Source organism: Gekko japonicus, unplaced genomic scaffold (genome assembly GCF_001447785.1).
Source record: "Gekko japonicus isolate JY-2015 unplaced genomic scaffold, Gekko_japonicus_V1.1 scaffold3215, whole genome shotgun sequence".
Taxonomy (NCBI): Eukaryota; Metazoa; Chordata; class Lepidosauria; order Squamata; family Gekkonidae; genus Gekko; species Gekko japonicus.
Genome location: NW_015164760.1, coordinates 33941 through 49119, shown reverse-complemented (window position 1 = coordinate 49119; position 15179 = coordinate 33941). Strand labels below are relative to the sequence as shown.

The 15179-nt window shown below is 49.2% G+C and overlaps 1 protein-coding gene across 1 annotated transcript in view; it reads right to left on the bottom strand.

Annotated features, from left to right (window-relative positions):
• Nucleotides 1-15179, bottom strand: part of MMP14 (matrix metallopeptidase 14) — a 30973-nt gene that overhangs the window by 3465 nt on the left and 12329 nt on the right. Inside the window, exons 3-9 of the mRNA XM_015409690.1 lie at nucleotides 14555-14677; nucleotides 12908-13215; nucleotides 10794-10955; nucleotides 9467-9630; nucleotides 7874-8012; nucleotides 5671-5821; nucleotides 2532-2647 (exon numbers count right to left, since the gene is read on the bottom strand). Coding sequence (XP_015265176.1) covers nucleotides 2532-2647; nucleotides 5671-5821; nucleotides 7874-8012; nucleotides 9467-9630; nucleotides 10794-10955; nucleotides 12908-13215; nucleotides 14555-14677 — 1163 coding nt within the window. The remainder of the gene's footprint in view (nucleotides 1-2531; nucleotides 2648-5670; nucleotides 5822-7873; nucleotides 8013-9466; nucleotides 9631-10793; nucleotides 10956-12907; nucleotides 13216-14554; nucleotides 14678-15179) is intronic.

Below are 15179 nucleotides of genomic sequence, written 5' to 3'. Positions count from 1 at the left end.
CAGAAACGAACCTGGTTCTCCAGACTAGAGTCCGCCGCGCTTAACCACTACACCATGCTGGCTCTGCAACTGATAATACTTTTTTTTAAATCGTGACAAATCCCAGAGGCGTAACAGTATTAATCCATGTATCAGAATGAGGAAACAGCAAGGGGGCAGGATTCGGAGGGGAGCGAACGGATGCTCTTTGTGAATGCACCCCTTCACTGCAAAACCTCCCGCAAGTAAAAAACCAGGATATCAAGAAGCAGGCTAGGACAGACTCTTTCTCTCCGATGCAATAAGCTGTTAATTGCAGGGGGGGGGTGTTGGGTTTTTTTACATGGGGGAGCATGCACAAAAGGCATCCTTCACATCCAGTCTGTCACTTCAGGATTCTATCTTTCTGGTTTTGTAGACCACAGAGAAGTCTTGCAGGACCTTAAAACTGGGGACCCCGATACCGTGTCCATGGGCATCACGGCTCCCCTAGAGATGTGAACTAGAAAAAGACAAAAGAAATGCTAATGTAGCATTTTTGTCAATTTTTCCAAAAAAATTCCATTTCCCCCCCAAAAAACCCGGGTTTTTTTCCAAGCTTCAAAATTTCTGGAAATTTTACATCTCTAGCTCCCGCTAACACCTTTCCTGGTGCCCACCACATGTTCTTAGAAAGTAGCATTCCTTGGAGGTTGCCCTTCCAAATACTACCCAACGCTGACCCTGCTTAGCTTCCGAGATCTAACGGGGTCGGGCTATCCTGGACTACTCAGGTCCTCTCACACACCTGATGGCCAGCAGTGGCTTTCTAGGATCTCAGGGAGAGATGAGGTCCTTCAACTGCAGGTGCCAGAGATTGATTAAGTAGGCTCTAGCGACACCATCAATCTGCCAGCCTTTGAGGTGCCATCTCCCACTTTTATCTTAAAACCCATCCTCGGCGCTGCAAAACAGTGATTCATATCATAAAGGCTCTGTTCATTTATTAATGCACTAATACCCGTTGTCATCCCTGAATCATTTTTATGAATATACACTGACTCGACGACGGCAGTCAGTTATAGATCCGTGACAACCTCCCGTGATGGCTCAAAGGATGATTAACGACTAGGAAAAGGCCCTTTCTAATAGGCAGAGGGAGAACTTGGCTGTATATGGACACACGGTGCTGCCAGTCAGAGTTAGACCAGTAGTCCACCTAGTTCAAGATTGTCTCCTCTGGTCGACAGTGGCTCGCTAGAGACTGAGTGTTTTCACATGGGTTATTTCCCTCAAGTCTGATGCTGTTGGCAATTTTTTTAAACTGCTTCCCCACAGCATTGTGGTGCACTTGTGCACCTCCCAAAGGTTCCTGGGTTTCCCCTCAATCTTTCCCACACCTGCTTTGCTCGGAAGTTCTGGAAAAGATCACACCAAAGCCGGGACTGGATGCAGGGTGGGTGAGAGACTTGGGATCTGCCCAGTACTGCCAACATGGCGGCCATTTTCCCCATGACAGCCATTTCCTCTCCCTGGGGAAATTTATTTAGAAAAACTGAATAGTATTCTATCAATATACCCAGGGGCAGGGCTCTTTTTGTAGAAAAAGCCCAGCAGGAACTCATTAGCTTAATAGGCCACACCCAACACCAGAAACTCATTAGCATATTAGGCCACACCCCTGACAGCACAGCTCATTAGCACATAAGGCCGCACCCCCATGTTACCAGAAGTGTGGTTATTCAGCCACACCCACCTTTTGCTTGTTATTCTGTTTTTTGTAGCAGGAACTCCTTTGCATGTTAGGCCACACACCCCTAATGTAGCCAATCCTAATGAGTTTCTGCTGTTGGGTGTGGCCTATTATGCTAATGAGTTCCTGCTGGGCGTGGCCAACTTGGGAGCCAGCCGGAACTCCGTTCCTGTGCGTTCCTGCCCCAAAATAGCCCTGCCCAGGGGTCATTTCGTAGAAAAAGAGGTGCAGGAGCTCATTGCATAACTTATTAGCATGACTTATTTGCATATACCACACCCCCTGACATCATCGGAAGTGTGTCAGAAGGCAACACCCACCGCTCAGGCTCCACTGTACTGTTTTGGATTGCTAGCTATGGGGGGGGGACACACACGCAGATCTGCTCTCACAGAGGAGGGAGAGCTGAAGGCGGGCCGGGGCTTGTTGCATGTGCCTGCCCTCTGAGCTCCTTACTGCCGGAGCTCCGCTCCCGTGCGCTCCTGCAGGCAATGACCCCTGAATACACCGTTACGCCAACATGCGTATCAAGTTCCCTGAATTCTCAGTTTTCATTTTTAAAAGTAAGTCTCGATCTCCTTTCACTGCAGAGATGTAATGGTACGGGAATGTCTCCGCCAGAAAAGAGGCTTGAGACTTACTTTTAAAAAATGAAAGCTGGGAATTCAAAGAACCTGATCCATGTGTTGGTAGAATCGTATGATCAATATGAATTTAACCAACATTTTTTTAAAAATTACACTACTAGGGAAACCTGCTGTGTGGAAGCCTTGTGAGTACCCCCCACCCACTCCCCCACCTCTCTCATTTCCCTTCTTACCTTCATCGCTGCCCATGAAAGCTCCCCGCGGTGCTTCAGGGATCCCTTCCCAGACATCAATGTTCTTGGGGTAATCGGCATCGACAGACCGAGTCTCCTCGTTGAAGCGGTAATACCTGAGTAATAAAGAGAACGTTGTGATAGACTTTGTTAGATTTCAGGGGGTAGACAGGGACAAGGTGAGGTAAACCGGTTCTCTTCTGTACAGATGCCCCTAATATGACGAGAAAGATGATAGCAGTGTTCCCTCTAAGCTGAGTTAGTGTGAGCTAGCTCACAGTTTTTTAGCCTCCGGCTCAGACATTTTTCTCTTAGCTCAGGAAGGAGGGCTCCAGAGCAAACTAATGTATGCAGTAGCCAAATCATTTGCTCACAACTTTAATGCCAGAAGCTCACAAAGCAGAATTTTTGCTCACAAGACTCCACGACTTAGAGGGAACATTGGCAATGACTACCCATTCTTCCAACAACACCACAGCTTGCCAGGCACTGCGTAACATATTCCTCACCTGCATAACTGAGCAGGCGATTCAGGTGGCTTTCAGAAAGGCTAACTCTAGATTAATAGAGGCTAAGACTGTCAGTGGTGATGGAACCTCCCTATGCAGAGGCAGTATACCTCTGAGTATCAGACAATAGGGACACGCAAGGGAAGGCAATCAGTTTCACACGCTGCTTCTGAGCTTTTAGGGGATGTTCTCTGGCTGCTACTTGGGACTAGAAAGACCTTTGGTCCAACCCTGCAAGGCAGTTGTTGGGAAGCCTTAAATAATATTTCTGTAATGTAAAGGTCAAAGAAGACGGGGACGGCAAAGGATGAGATGGTTAGACAGTGTCATAGATGCAACGAACATGAAGTTGAGCAAACTTCAGAGGACGGCGGAAGACCGGAAGGCCTGGCGTGATCTGGTCCATGGGGTCGCGAAGAGTCGGACTCGACTGTGCAACTGAACAACAACAAATGCAATTCCAGCCCCATTTACTCAGAAGTAGGCTCAGGTGATTGCAGGGGTACATTCCTCGGTGACTGACTAACTGCAGGCCGAGCTAAGCCTTTGGTCTTGTGTCATTGCAGAAATACTTTTGTTTTGGCCAGAACGCTATCTGCGATGTGGTTTTACCAGTAACTTTGGTATTCGGTATGGCATTTCAGCATTTTTTTTAAAATCAACCTTCTAGCCCATAAGGCTATGAGGACAGGTTTGAAAATAGGCCAAGCGAAATCCAAAGCCAGAGGGAGGAGTAAGAAGGACTGCGGGGGACGACAGGATCACCTGCTTGTTTATCAGCCCACTCTAGCCCAAGAGCTCAGAGCAGATCACAAAAGCCTTTTCAAACAATCGCCACATGGAAAGTAAAACTACCGCCCACTCAAAAGGACTCACAGTTCAACTCATTCCATTTCCACTCCTGCACAATTCAACAGATTCTTCTTCTTCCCCACAAGCTCAACGGGTACCCACTGAGAAGCGACAGTATGCATCTCCTCCGGCCCTTTCCATTTGGAGCCATTGTGGGGCAGTGCTTAGAGCAGGGGGTGTCAAACATAAGGCCCGGGGGCCAGAACTGGCCCATCCAGGGTTCTTACCCGGCCCGCAAGCAACTGGTATGGATAGAAATGTAAGGTACTCCCCCTTTTATGGTTGGAAAAAACCTGGTCTTGGGTATGATTAAATACATTTATTGGGGCTTTTGTGAGTTCCCCAGTAAACCGATGGCTTTCATTGCTAGGAATCAATTGCTTTTGTTTGTGTTTTGAGTTAAAGATAATATTGTTAATTGGGTTTGCCTGTGTCCTTTATAAAGTTTGTATCTCCAGGACCCGGCATTACATTTTAAGGTACACATGGCCTGGCCCGATAAAGTGACATTTATGTCAGATCCGGCCCTCGTAACAAATGAGTTTGACACCCTGGGGTTAGAGTGTCAAAAGGAGACCCAGGTTCAAACCCTTGCTCCGCCACGGGAGCTTACTATAGGCGACCTTGGGCCTGTCACACTCTCTCAGCCTAACCTACCTCACAGGTAGTATCTGACGAAGTATCTGAGGTAGTATCTAACCTACCTCACAAATGCATCTGACGAAGAGAGCTCTGTTTCTCGAAAGCTTACTGTAATGATTCCTTGTTTTATGTGTGTGTGTGTGTGTCTTTAAAGGTTTGGTTGCATGGCGGTGGTAAGTAGACTAGAGTGGTTGAGAGAAGCAAGTGTGGTGTGATTGGTGGTTGACAGAGAGGGGGAGGGGTTTTGGAAGTGAGAATGAGTGGATATGTCTGTATGTCAGTAAGAGGTTACAGTTACATGTTGACAGTTGATAAGTTCGGTTAGTTCTGAGTTTTGTGAGAGAAGCTGAGGGAAGTTCAGTTTGCTCTAAGTTCTGTGTGGGGAATGAGTTAGACAAGCTGTTAGTTCTGTATATGAAGGAAGTTACAAAGAAAAAGAAAAAGTAAATGAAAGTTTAATTGAAGACAAATTATAGGAAAGGCTGTATGTCCTGATATCTTGGAGAGAAACAGTGAACTTATAAGACCTTGAGTTAAAGTGTTACAAAGTTACCTGAAAGATCCCTGTCAGTAAGGAAGCAGATCTTGTGTGAGACACCAAGCAATTGTTCAAAATATTCACATTACTGGTTACATTGTGCATAAAGGTTTGGAAAGCCTTAAATTTCCTGGTGGCAGCCAGATATACCCAGTAGAATAAAATAAGGAACACTTTTAAAGGGAAACCAGTCCTCCAGCATAAGGAGGTCGTCACACTTACACTACCATAAAGTTTGTTAGTCTTAAAGGTGCGACTGGGCTTTTTACTGTTTTGCGGCAACAGACTAGCATGTCTAACTCCTCTGGATCTATCTATCTCACAGGGTGGTTGTGAGAATAAAATGGAGGCAAGGAGAGCGTTGAAAGTTGCTTTGGGTGCCCACTGGGGAGAAATGAAGTAAGTAAATTTAACCTTCTTGCTCACCCCGTCCACTGGGGTGCAGGAGGTGATACTCTTGCAAAGACAATGGTGGGAAGAGTCAGGGATCAGGACCGTGGGAGGAGCCACACCCTCCACCGACAGCCCTAGTAACCAGCCCACTGATCTCACTGATGTGAAACTATCGGGGGCCAAAGGGTGATCTTCAGTTACTCACCTGTTGCCCCGGAAGAAGTACGTTTTCCCGCTGGGCACCCAGAAAAGGGCAGCGTCAATCCGGTCCGTGGGAAGCCCTCTGCCCATTTCCTTGATGTGTTTTGGGTAGCCGGGGTCCAAAGAGGCTTCGTTGAAAACCCAGTACTTGTCACCTGCAAGAAGAGAGAGGCAACCCCATTTCCCACAATGCACCAGGGTCCCCCAGGACCGGTTCAGAACCAGAGTCTGGTTCTGTCTGGAGACGGGCCTGCCTACACCATGCCTCAGTTCAGCCTCAACTTTACAGAAGAGCCAGGGGCAGCTAACAGAAAGGAGAACCCATCTGTCGGCAGGAAACCCGTACGGCCGAGGCCTCGTTCACGCAAGAGAACAAGGTGGGAGTGACATGACAGAGTCCCAAGGGCACAGAAAAGACTGCATCCCTTCAAGCAGCAGGGGGTGGATCCCAGTTTCAAAAGCCCCTTTCTCTTTTGAAGAAACCTCCCTGAAAACAGAAAACTAGCATAACATAAGAACATCAGAGACGCCAATGTTGGATCAGGCCAAAGGCCCATCCAGTCCAACACTCTGTAGCACACAGTGGCCAGAAATACCAGTGCCATCAGGAGGTCCACCAGTGGGGCCAGGACATTAGAAGCCCTCCCACTGTTGACCCCCCCAAGCACCAAGAAGACAGAGCATCACTTGCCCCAGAGCCCCTCTCTATACCTTGTGGCTAATAGCCCCTGATGGACCTCTGCTCCTTATGCTTATCTAATTCCCTTTTGAAGCTGTCCATGCTTATAGCCGCGACCACTTCCTGTGGCAGTGAATTCCATGTGTTAATCACTCTTTGGGTGAAGAAGGACTTCCTTTTATCTGTTCTAACCCGACCGATCAGCAATTTCATGGAGTGCCCACGAGTTCTTGCATTGTGAGAAAGGGAGAAAAGTACCTTTTCCTCTACCTGCTCTATCCCATGCATAATCTTATAAACCTCAATCATGTCTCCTCTCAATCGTCGTTACTCCAAGCTAAAGAGCCCTAAGCGCTTTAACCTTTCCTCATAGGGAAAGTGTTCCAACCCTTTGATCATTCGAGTCGCCCTTTTCTGCACTTTTCCCAAAGCTATAATATCCTTTTTAAGGTGTGGTGACCAGAACTGCACACAGTATTCCAAATGAATAGGAGAGAAAGACTCCGAGCTAGGGGTTGCCACCTTCAGGTTGGGGAAAACCCAGCGATTTGGGAGGGGGACGCCTGAGCAGGGTGGGGTTCGGGGAGGGGGAGAGACTTCAGTGAGGTATGGTGCCATAGAGTTCACCTTCCAAAGCGGCGGCCAATTTCTCCTGGTGCACTGATCTCAGTTGCCTGGAGATCAGGTGAAATCCCAGGAGATCTCCAGCCCACAACTGGAGGTTGGCAACCCTACTCCACGCCTTCTCTTGGCTCATGGAGCTGGTTTTCTGTGTGCAAGGAGGTTTTCACAAAACGTGGCCTTCCGCTTGCTGACTGACTGAAACCTGCCACTGCATTTCCCGACGTGCCCGGACGTGGCCTGAGATGTTTCCTTGCCCCACGCCGCCCCCCCTCACCCCGTCTCCTTTCTCCTGCGTCTCTCCTGCAAGAGAAGAACGGGTGGAAAGAGATTGTGCAAAATTGCCAGCTGGATGTTGTGTTGGCTGAGACTTCTGCCTCTCTCTCTCTCTGTCTGTGTGCGTGTGTGTATATATAAATCCGTAAGCGAGGCCTGGTGCGCGTGAGCAAAACCCACAAAAATGCAAACACTGTCTCCCTTTGTGCACATCCTCTGACATCAGTGATAAGATTTCGCAAAGGCCCAGGCAAGGCCGGGCCGGGCGGATCAGATTGTACAGCGAAGGATCTCTGGCTTATCCCTCAGCAAATAGTCAGGCACTCCGGCAGTTGCTCCGACTTGTTTTGCCAGGGGAAGAGAAAAAGCCAAGCCACAAATTAGGCCCGGCCTCCTTGTCAATTTCAGCTGGAGACACCCTGACTGGCTGGCTGGCTATCGGCAGCAGCGGGTGATTCACAGAGCTGAAACTACCATGCCTTTAAATTGTTCTACTCGCAGTAATCGAAACGGTATTCCGGGGGAGGGGGAGTAGAAAGTGGGTTCAAAGAGCACGTCGGCTCTCCAAAAAGAATCCCAGGAGGGCCTGACAGCCCTCCAAAATAAAACCCCCGCCCTAAATCTCGTTTACCTTTAAAGAATACAAATTTCCCGTCCTTCCTCTCATAAGCTGTGTTGATTGTTGAGGGGAGGCCGACCCAGAACTGGCCGATGGGTAGAGGGTACCCCTCCATCACACGATTGTTCCGGACCCGCCAAAACCATTTGTCCTGGAAAAGCGTAAATTTCGGGAGGGAGCTGGTGTTAAAAGTTATCCAAAATGGTGAAAAAAAGCAAAATAAAAATTACAGAATGCATTAAGCGGATTACCCTTGCTGCCGTTGTGACTGCTATTGTTGTTATTATTAAAACAACACAATAGGAGCGATACGCAACAAGATATATGTCACAAAAACGGTATGTGTAAAATGCAGTAAGAACCGGGTTTCAAAATTAAGAGACGACGCTGGGAAAACTGAACCAGGCTTACAAAATGGAAGAGAAAAGCAACAAAATGATATCGTCTATGCTGAGGGGTCTCCAACGTTTCTGAGCCTGGGGGCGCTTCTGGAACTCTGACATAGCGTAGTGGGTGCAGCCACAAAATGGCGGACACAAAATGGCTTCTGCAGGAGGTGGAGCCTGCCACAAAATGGCTGCTGCGACTTACCTTTTGTCACACCATTACGATTCTTGTGCTGTGGTGGCAGCTGCTGCCAAAGCGATGTTTTTAAAAATCTGTACAGCCAAACAAATCAAACGCTGCCCAGGGGCACCACGTTGTGGACCCCTGATCTATACAATAAATAATACAATGAAAACTGCTTAAAGCTTCTGCAGAATTACAGAAGCGTTTGAACATTCTCGACTTCCTCAGGCAAATCAGTCCACCATGTGGGAGCAAAATAAGAAAGCAATTTGACAGCCGGACTTCACTGATAGAATTTACACCGAGATGAAGATTTAAAAAAACCAAAAACCCTGAAGATATAATATTATTGGATTGGCTGGACATAGATCAGACAGAACACTGGTGATGAGCCCCTCCCTTTTTTTGTCTCCCCTGTCAAACTGTAACCTCCTTGGGGCAGGGAGTAAAACTCCACGCATGTTGATGGCACTATATAAATCAATAACTGTTAGGGCTCTTTTTGTAGCAGGAAGCTCTTGGAGGATTGGCTACATTAGGGGTGTGTCGCCTAATATGCAAAGGAGTTCCTGCTACAAAAAGAGCCCATTGTCTGTTACTATCACGGTATCAATAATAAATAACTGGATGTGGAAACAAACTGGGCTTACATTTCATTTAAAAGAAAACGAACATGTTTCCTCAGGGCAGGAGAAGACAAGCTTGAAAACGCATGAGTGCTACCTGATTAAAATTTCAGTAGGAGAGTGATTTGAGAAGGAATCAGTGGTCCAGAGGATGGGCCACAAAATATTGTCTATAATCACGACCGGCAGAAGCAGACTAAATTATGCAGTGTGAGCAGATTTTGCCAAGATTTGCTAAATTTGCACATCTTATACAAGCTGCAGAGCCCAGCTTTCTGTTTCCTTTTTATTTCTGCACAACACAGTTGAGCAAAAAGACAGGTGGGCGGCTCTGAAGCAGGACAGACACGCACGTCCCCCCCCCCAAACTCCCCCCTCCTTCGCTCTGCCTGTCCCCACAAAGCCTCACCTTGAAGACAAACATCTCGCCCCGCAGCACACCGATGGTGTCAAATTTTCCATCGCAGATGTTGGGGCCAAACGGCGGGTTGTGGGGGGGGCGGTCTGGGACGTCGGGCTTCGCAGTCGTGCGGGGGACCGGTGGAGGTTTACTGGGTGAGCCGCTTTCAGTTCCTGGAGAGAAGGATGGAAGGGTTTAATCTTAACCCCTTTTGAGGTAGGGTAGAGCAGAGAAGAAGACAGAGAAATGGACAACTAAAGATATTAGGAGTTAATGTCAGAACTGGCTGTTGGAGCACTTTTACTTTGGAGCAAACTGTGGCCACCAGTGGTACATAAGGAAGCTACTGGAATTATTTTTTAAAAAAAGTTATTAACCATAATAACTGAAAAGAGACACTCTTTACTAATGTATAATATCTCTGCCCTGACTTGGATAGTCCAGGTAGCCCAATCTCAGCAGATCTCAGAAGCTAAGCAGGGTCGGCCCTGGTTAGTATCTAGGTGGGGAGCCCCCAAGGAAGACTGGGGTTCCTACGCAGAGGCAGGCAATGGCAGACCACCTCTGTTCCTCTTTTGCCTTGAAAACCCTACGGGGTTACCATAAGTTGGCTAGGACTTGGTGACACTTTCTACCACCACCAGGGGTCATTTCCTGCAGGAGCGCACAGGAGCGGAGCTCCGGCAGTAAAGAGCCCAGGTGGGCGGGCACATGCAACAAGCCCCACCCCCTGCTCCCAGCAGCCCTCAGTCAGAGCAAGAAGCAGCCAGGTGAGTTGCAGAGCCGCCACCCCACCCCCCAATGCAATCCAAAACAGTCCAGTGGAGCCTGAGCAGTGGTGTTGCCTTCTGACACACTTCCAGTGATGTCAGGGGGTGTGGCATATGCAAATAAGTTATGCTAATGAGATACGCTAATGAGCTCCTGCACCTCTTTTTCTACTAAATGTCCCCTGACCACCACCCTGGTTTCTCTGGCTACCAGACGCCTGAGGGCAAAACTGCAGTCTGTCTCCATCAAGGCCTGCATCGTTCACAGCGTGAAATCCACTTCTCTCAGACCGAGCTAATAAAAGCAGCTCTGACTGGCTGAAAAGAGAAGCCCTCACGAATGGTTGAGATTTTGTGGCGAGGCAGGCCACAAAAACATGGCCACCTCCCTCTTGGGACTCACTCCGTCGGGCACTGCGGAGGGAAAAGTTGACGTCAGCAGCCAGAGCATTGATTTTGGCCACCGGCCTGTCTGTACAACTTCGCTCAGAGACACCGAAGGAGTAGGAAAATGGGGACGGTTTTCAGGAGTCAGAGGTCACAATGGGGTCGAGAGAGGGCCATACCGTACAGCTGCTGTATGCCACGCCGGTCGTCCTCAGGCAGCTCAAAGTTTTCGGTGTCCATCCACTGGTAGAAAGGCGCCATGATAGCCGAGGGGTCATTTGAATGTTCCAAGCCGAGTGCGTGGCCAAGCTCATGAACGGCGACTAGGAAAATGTGATTTCCTGTGTGGGTTAAAACAGGAAAACGTCAGAAATTACAACCTTCCCCCACCGTTCAAAATTATTTATTATCACACTGATGTCCCAGAATGTTTTCTATTGGGTTACTCAAGATGGTATACACCAGGGGGCCCCAACACAATGCTTGTGAGCACCACAACACCCATGCCGACCCCTTTCCTGGTGCTCTTCACATGTTTTTAGAACCGGCAGGGCCAGATGGGACTTTTGCCCAACAAGGCTTCTGGTTGACCATTGGAGATCTGACCGTATGGGCAGACTGCTGCTTCGGCTGCAGCTGCCACCACGGCACACGGATCTTCACTGTGCGGCTGAAGGTAAGCTGCGGCGGCCATTTTGTGGCTGTGCCCCACCAAACTGTGTCAGAGTTCCAGAGGTGCCTGCAGGCTTAAAATGGCGGGGGACCGCTGGAGAACACTCCCGGGACACTCAACTGGGCAATGACCAGATGTAGACCGGCTTAGCTTCAACAAGATGGCGGCCTCATGAGTTCTTGGGTCTCTTAGTTAACAGCAGCCAGTCATCTGTCCTGCAAGGCATTCTGAATCCCCTGGAGGATGCTGATTAAATCAAATAGTGCAGAAATCTTGGGGAGGGCACACTTTCCATTATGGAGAACCCGGGACCATTTGGCATAGGAGGAGGAGATTGGATTTATACCCTCCCCTTCACTCGGAGTCTCAGAGTGGCTTACAATCTCCTTTCCCTTCCTCTCCCCACAACAGACATCCTGTGAGGTAGGTGGGGCTGAGAGAGCTCTGAGAGAAGTACTCTTGAGAGAACAGCTCTGAGAGAACTGGGAGTGACCCAAGGTCGCCCAGCTGGCTGCATGTGGAGGAGTGGGGAATCAAACACCGTTCTCCAGATTAGAGTCCGCCGCTCTTAACCACTACACCAAACTGGTTTGGGGAATCCCTGGAGATTTGGGGGACGGAATCTGGGGAAGGCAGAATTTGGAGAGGAGAAGGAAGAAGAAGAAGAAGAGATTGGATTTACACCCCGCCCTTCACTCAGGGTCTCAGAGCAGCCTACAACCACCTCCCCTTCCTCTCCTCACAACAGACTAAAAGATTACAGGTTCATTTCTCCCTTTTGCAACGTTAATGCTGACCCAATCCGAGAGAATAAGAAAGCGAATAAGAAACTGGAGTGCTTTTTGTCTGAGCAAGTCTCCCTTCTTGCTTCACACACAGCGAGCGACATCACGGGTTCCAAGAATTTGGGAACTGGAAAGAGGAAGCCCTGAGGCAGCTCGAGCCGATGAATCGGCGAGCCGGGGATTGCCCACCAGTTCCTTCTCCGCCGCCTCTCACGCTGCTCTGTGACTCAGGCGCACGGATGTCTTCTTCATATCCTGCATCGTTCACCGACAAACGCACACATTCCTCCGCCCCTCCCCGCTGATCTCCCCTACTCTCTCCCAGAACTACAACCGATCTCCTCCGGGCGACAGAGATCGGTTCCCCTGGAGGAGATGGCGGCGTTGGAGGGAAGACTCTCTTCAGTTCTCTCAGAGCTCTCTCAGCCCCACTTACCTCACAGGCAGTGTTCCCTCTAAGCTGAGTTGGTGTGAGCTAGCTCACAGTTTTTTAGCCCCCTGCTCACAGATTTATCCCTTCGCTCAGGAAGGAGGGCCCTATGCAACAGCCAGATTGCTCGCTCACAACTTTAATGCCAGTAGTTCACAAAGTAGAAGCTTTGCTCACAGGACTCCACAGCTTAAAGGGAACATTGCTCACAGGGTGTCTGTCGTGAGGAAGGGAAGGTGATTCTAAGCCGCTCTGAGACTCTGCGTGAAGGGCGGGGTGTAAATCCCACTCTTCTTCTTCTTCTTCTTCCCTCCCCTCTCCAAATTCTGCCTTCCCCGGGCTCCAGCCCCCACATCTCCAGGTATTCCCCCAAGCCAAAGATGGCGACCTTAACAAGCGTCTCACCAGTATAGTCGTCGTTGCGTGACGTCCAAGGCTCGGCGGCATCAAAGTGGGTGTCCCCGCCTATGTGGGGCCCCGGGAAATAGGCGTGAGCCAAGAAGCCCCCTTCGCCATCGAAGGGGGTGCTGTCCCCGTGGAAACCCTCCGCGAAGAAGATCATGATGTCCGCCTGCTGTTCGCGGCCTTCGCGCACGGCCGAGTACGGGACCTCGCGGAAGCGCAGCGGCGTCACCGACTGCCACACGCTGAAGGCCCGCCGGATGGCGCTGAAGGTAGCCTGCTCACCCACCTTGGGCGTATAGTTCTGGATGCTGCAGCGGAGACAGAGGTTGAGTTCCGGTTCCCTAGGGTGGCCTCACCTTGACGCAAACACTGACAGAGGTCTTATTGACCCCAGAGATGTGGTACTCCAAATCCCGGAGCCTCCTTCCAGCGCCACAGAGCTCTCCCCTGCACATGACCGACTGCCCACATCTTCGCCCAACCTCACTGCCTGCCCACACCCTCCAATCTTCCTCGGGCTCCTAAGTTTCCCCTCTTTCTCAGCCACAAGTTACATTTTTCCTCCCGTGGGCAGAAATCGCACAAGGTAGACTATGAGCCAGACAGATCACCTGAAAGGACTATGACTCCCTTTCTTCCTCTGTCTGCTCTTTTGGGAGATCTGAAAGCCATTGAAAGACCGGGCAGGAGACATGAGATCTTTTCCCCTCCCCCGAAATCTGAGAACCTGACTTCACGGCGCAAAACCTGATGGATTATTTGGGGTCCTGGAATTTCGTTAAGTGCCTCGTCCTGAAATTTTGCACGCTCGGTTGGGTGTCAAAGATTAAGAGAGGGGCTGTAGTCAAGGACAGAGCATCTGTTTGGTATGCAGAAGGTCCCAGGTTCAGTCCCCAACATCTCCATGTCAAAAGATCAGGTTGGAGGTGATGTGAAAGACCTCCGCCTAAGACCTTGGAGAGCTGCTGCCCGTCTGAGTAGACAATACTGATCTCCACGGACCTACAGTCTGATTCAGTATAAGGCAGCTCATGTGTTCAAAGATACTGGGGGGCTTCTATTAATTGGCTGGGGGTCTCCGCATTGGTCCCTCCACCAATTTCCATCACCCGCATTCTGGAGCTCATTTGCCCTTCCTAAAACTGACGTGTTTCTTTTCCTGTCTTATACCACAAAATTTTACAGTATCAAAAAAACCCCACTCAGATTTCATCACCAAAAATGATGTAACTGAAGTGTCTACAAACAAGTCGACTAATTTGTTCCTTCTTCTGGTAATTGATCAGGGTATTTCCCCCTTCGCAGGGACTTTTTCTTTTTTTTTTTCTCATTAACATTTTATTGGTAGGATTAAAACAATAAAACGAATATAACAATAAAAATATACATAAGGGTCATAAGAACAGTTATACATTCAAACCAACACACTAATTACAAAAAAGTAAGCTTTAAAGAATGATACATTCTTCAATAAATCTTTGAACAAAGTGACTTATTTTAGCCTCAATTTGTAATTGATGCCTGTACTGTTTACTTTTATCCTGTCTGACTTCCACCATCGATGCCGTCTCAAAGATTATTCCCTCTCCCTCCCCACCCTCAGCCTCCTTCCCCACATCTGGCCCCTCACCCTCTTCCAAATCTCACCAAAAACTGATTTCGTAGTGCGACCATTTTAGCCCCTGGATGGCGTAGCGCTTGCGCCGTACATTGGCCTTGATCTCTGCTCCGAATTTATCTGGGACGCCGCAGCGGGGTCTCTTCATAGCTCTGAAAGAAAGGGGAAGCATTTAAGGTTTCGACTGCCCCTAAGGCTGTAGGGCTTTTATGCTCCATCTCTCGCCGTTGCACAAAATGTCTAGTTACTAATCCGCAACCACCTGGTATAAATCTCAACAAACGCCCTGAGATACCCAGACTGCCTGGCGTTCTGGCCAGGGTTTTGACATGGCCACTGTTAGAATATTTTCAGCCTGACCTAGAGGCACCTCTGCTATAAGGCAAGCTGAAGCAACTGCCTGAAGGTGACAGATGTCAGGGGCCACCGAGGCGGGACAAAGACTCATTAAGACCTAGGACCCGGGGTCATTTAGTAGAAAAAGAGGTGCAGGAGCTCATTAGCATAACTTATTGGCATAACTTATTTGCATATGCCACACCCCCTGACATGACCGGAAGTGTGTCAGAAGGCAACACCCACCACTCAGGCTCCACTGGACTGTTTTGGATTGCTAGCTATGGGGGGGGGGGGGGAGCGTGGGGATCTGTACTC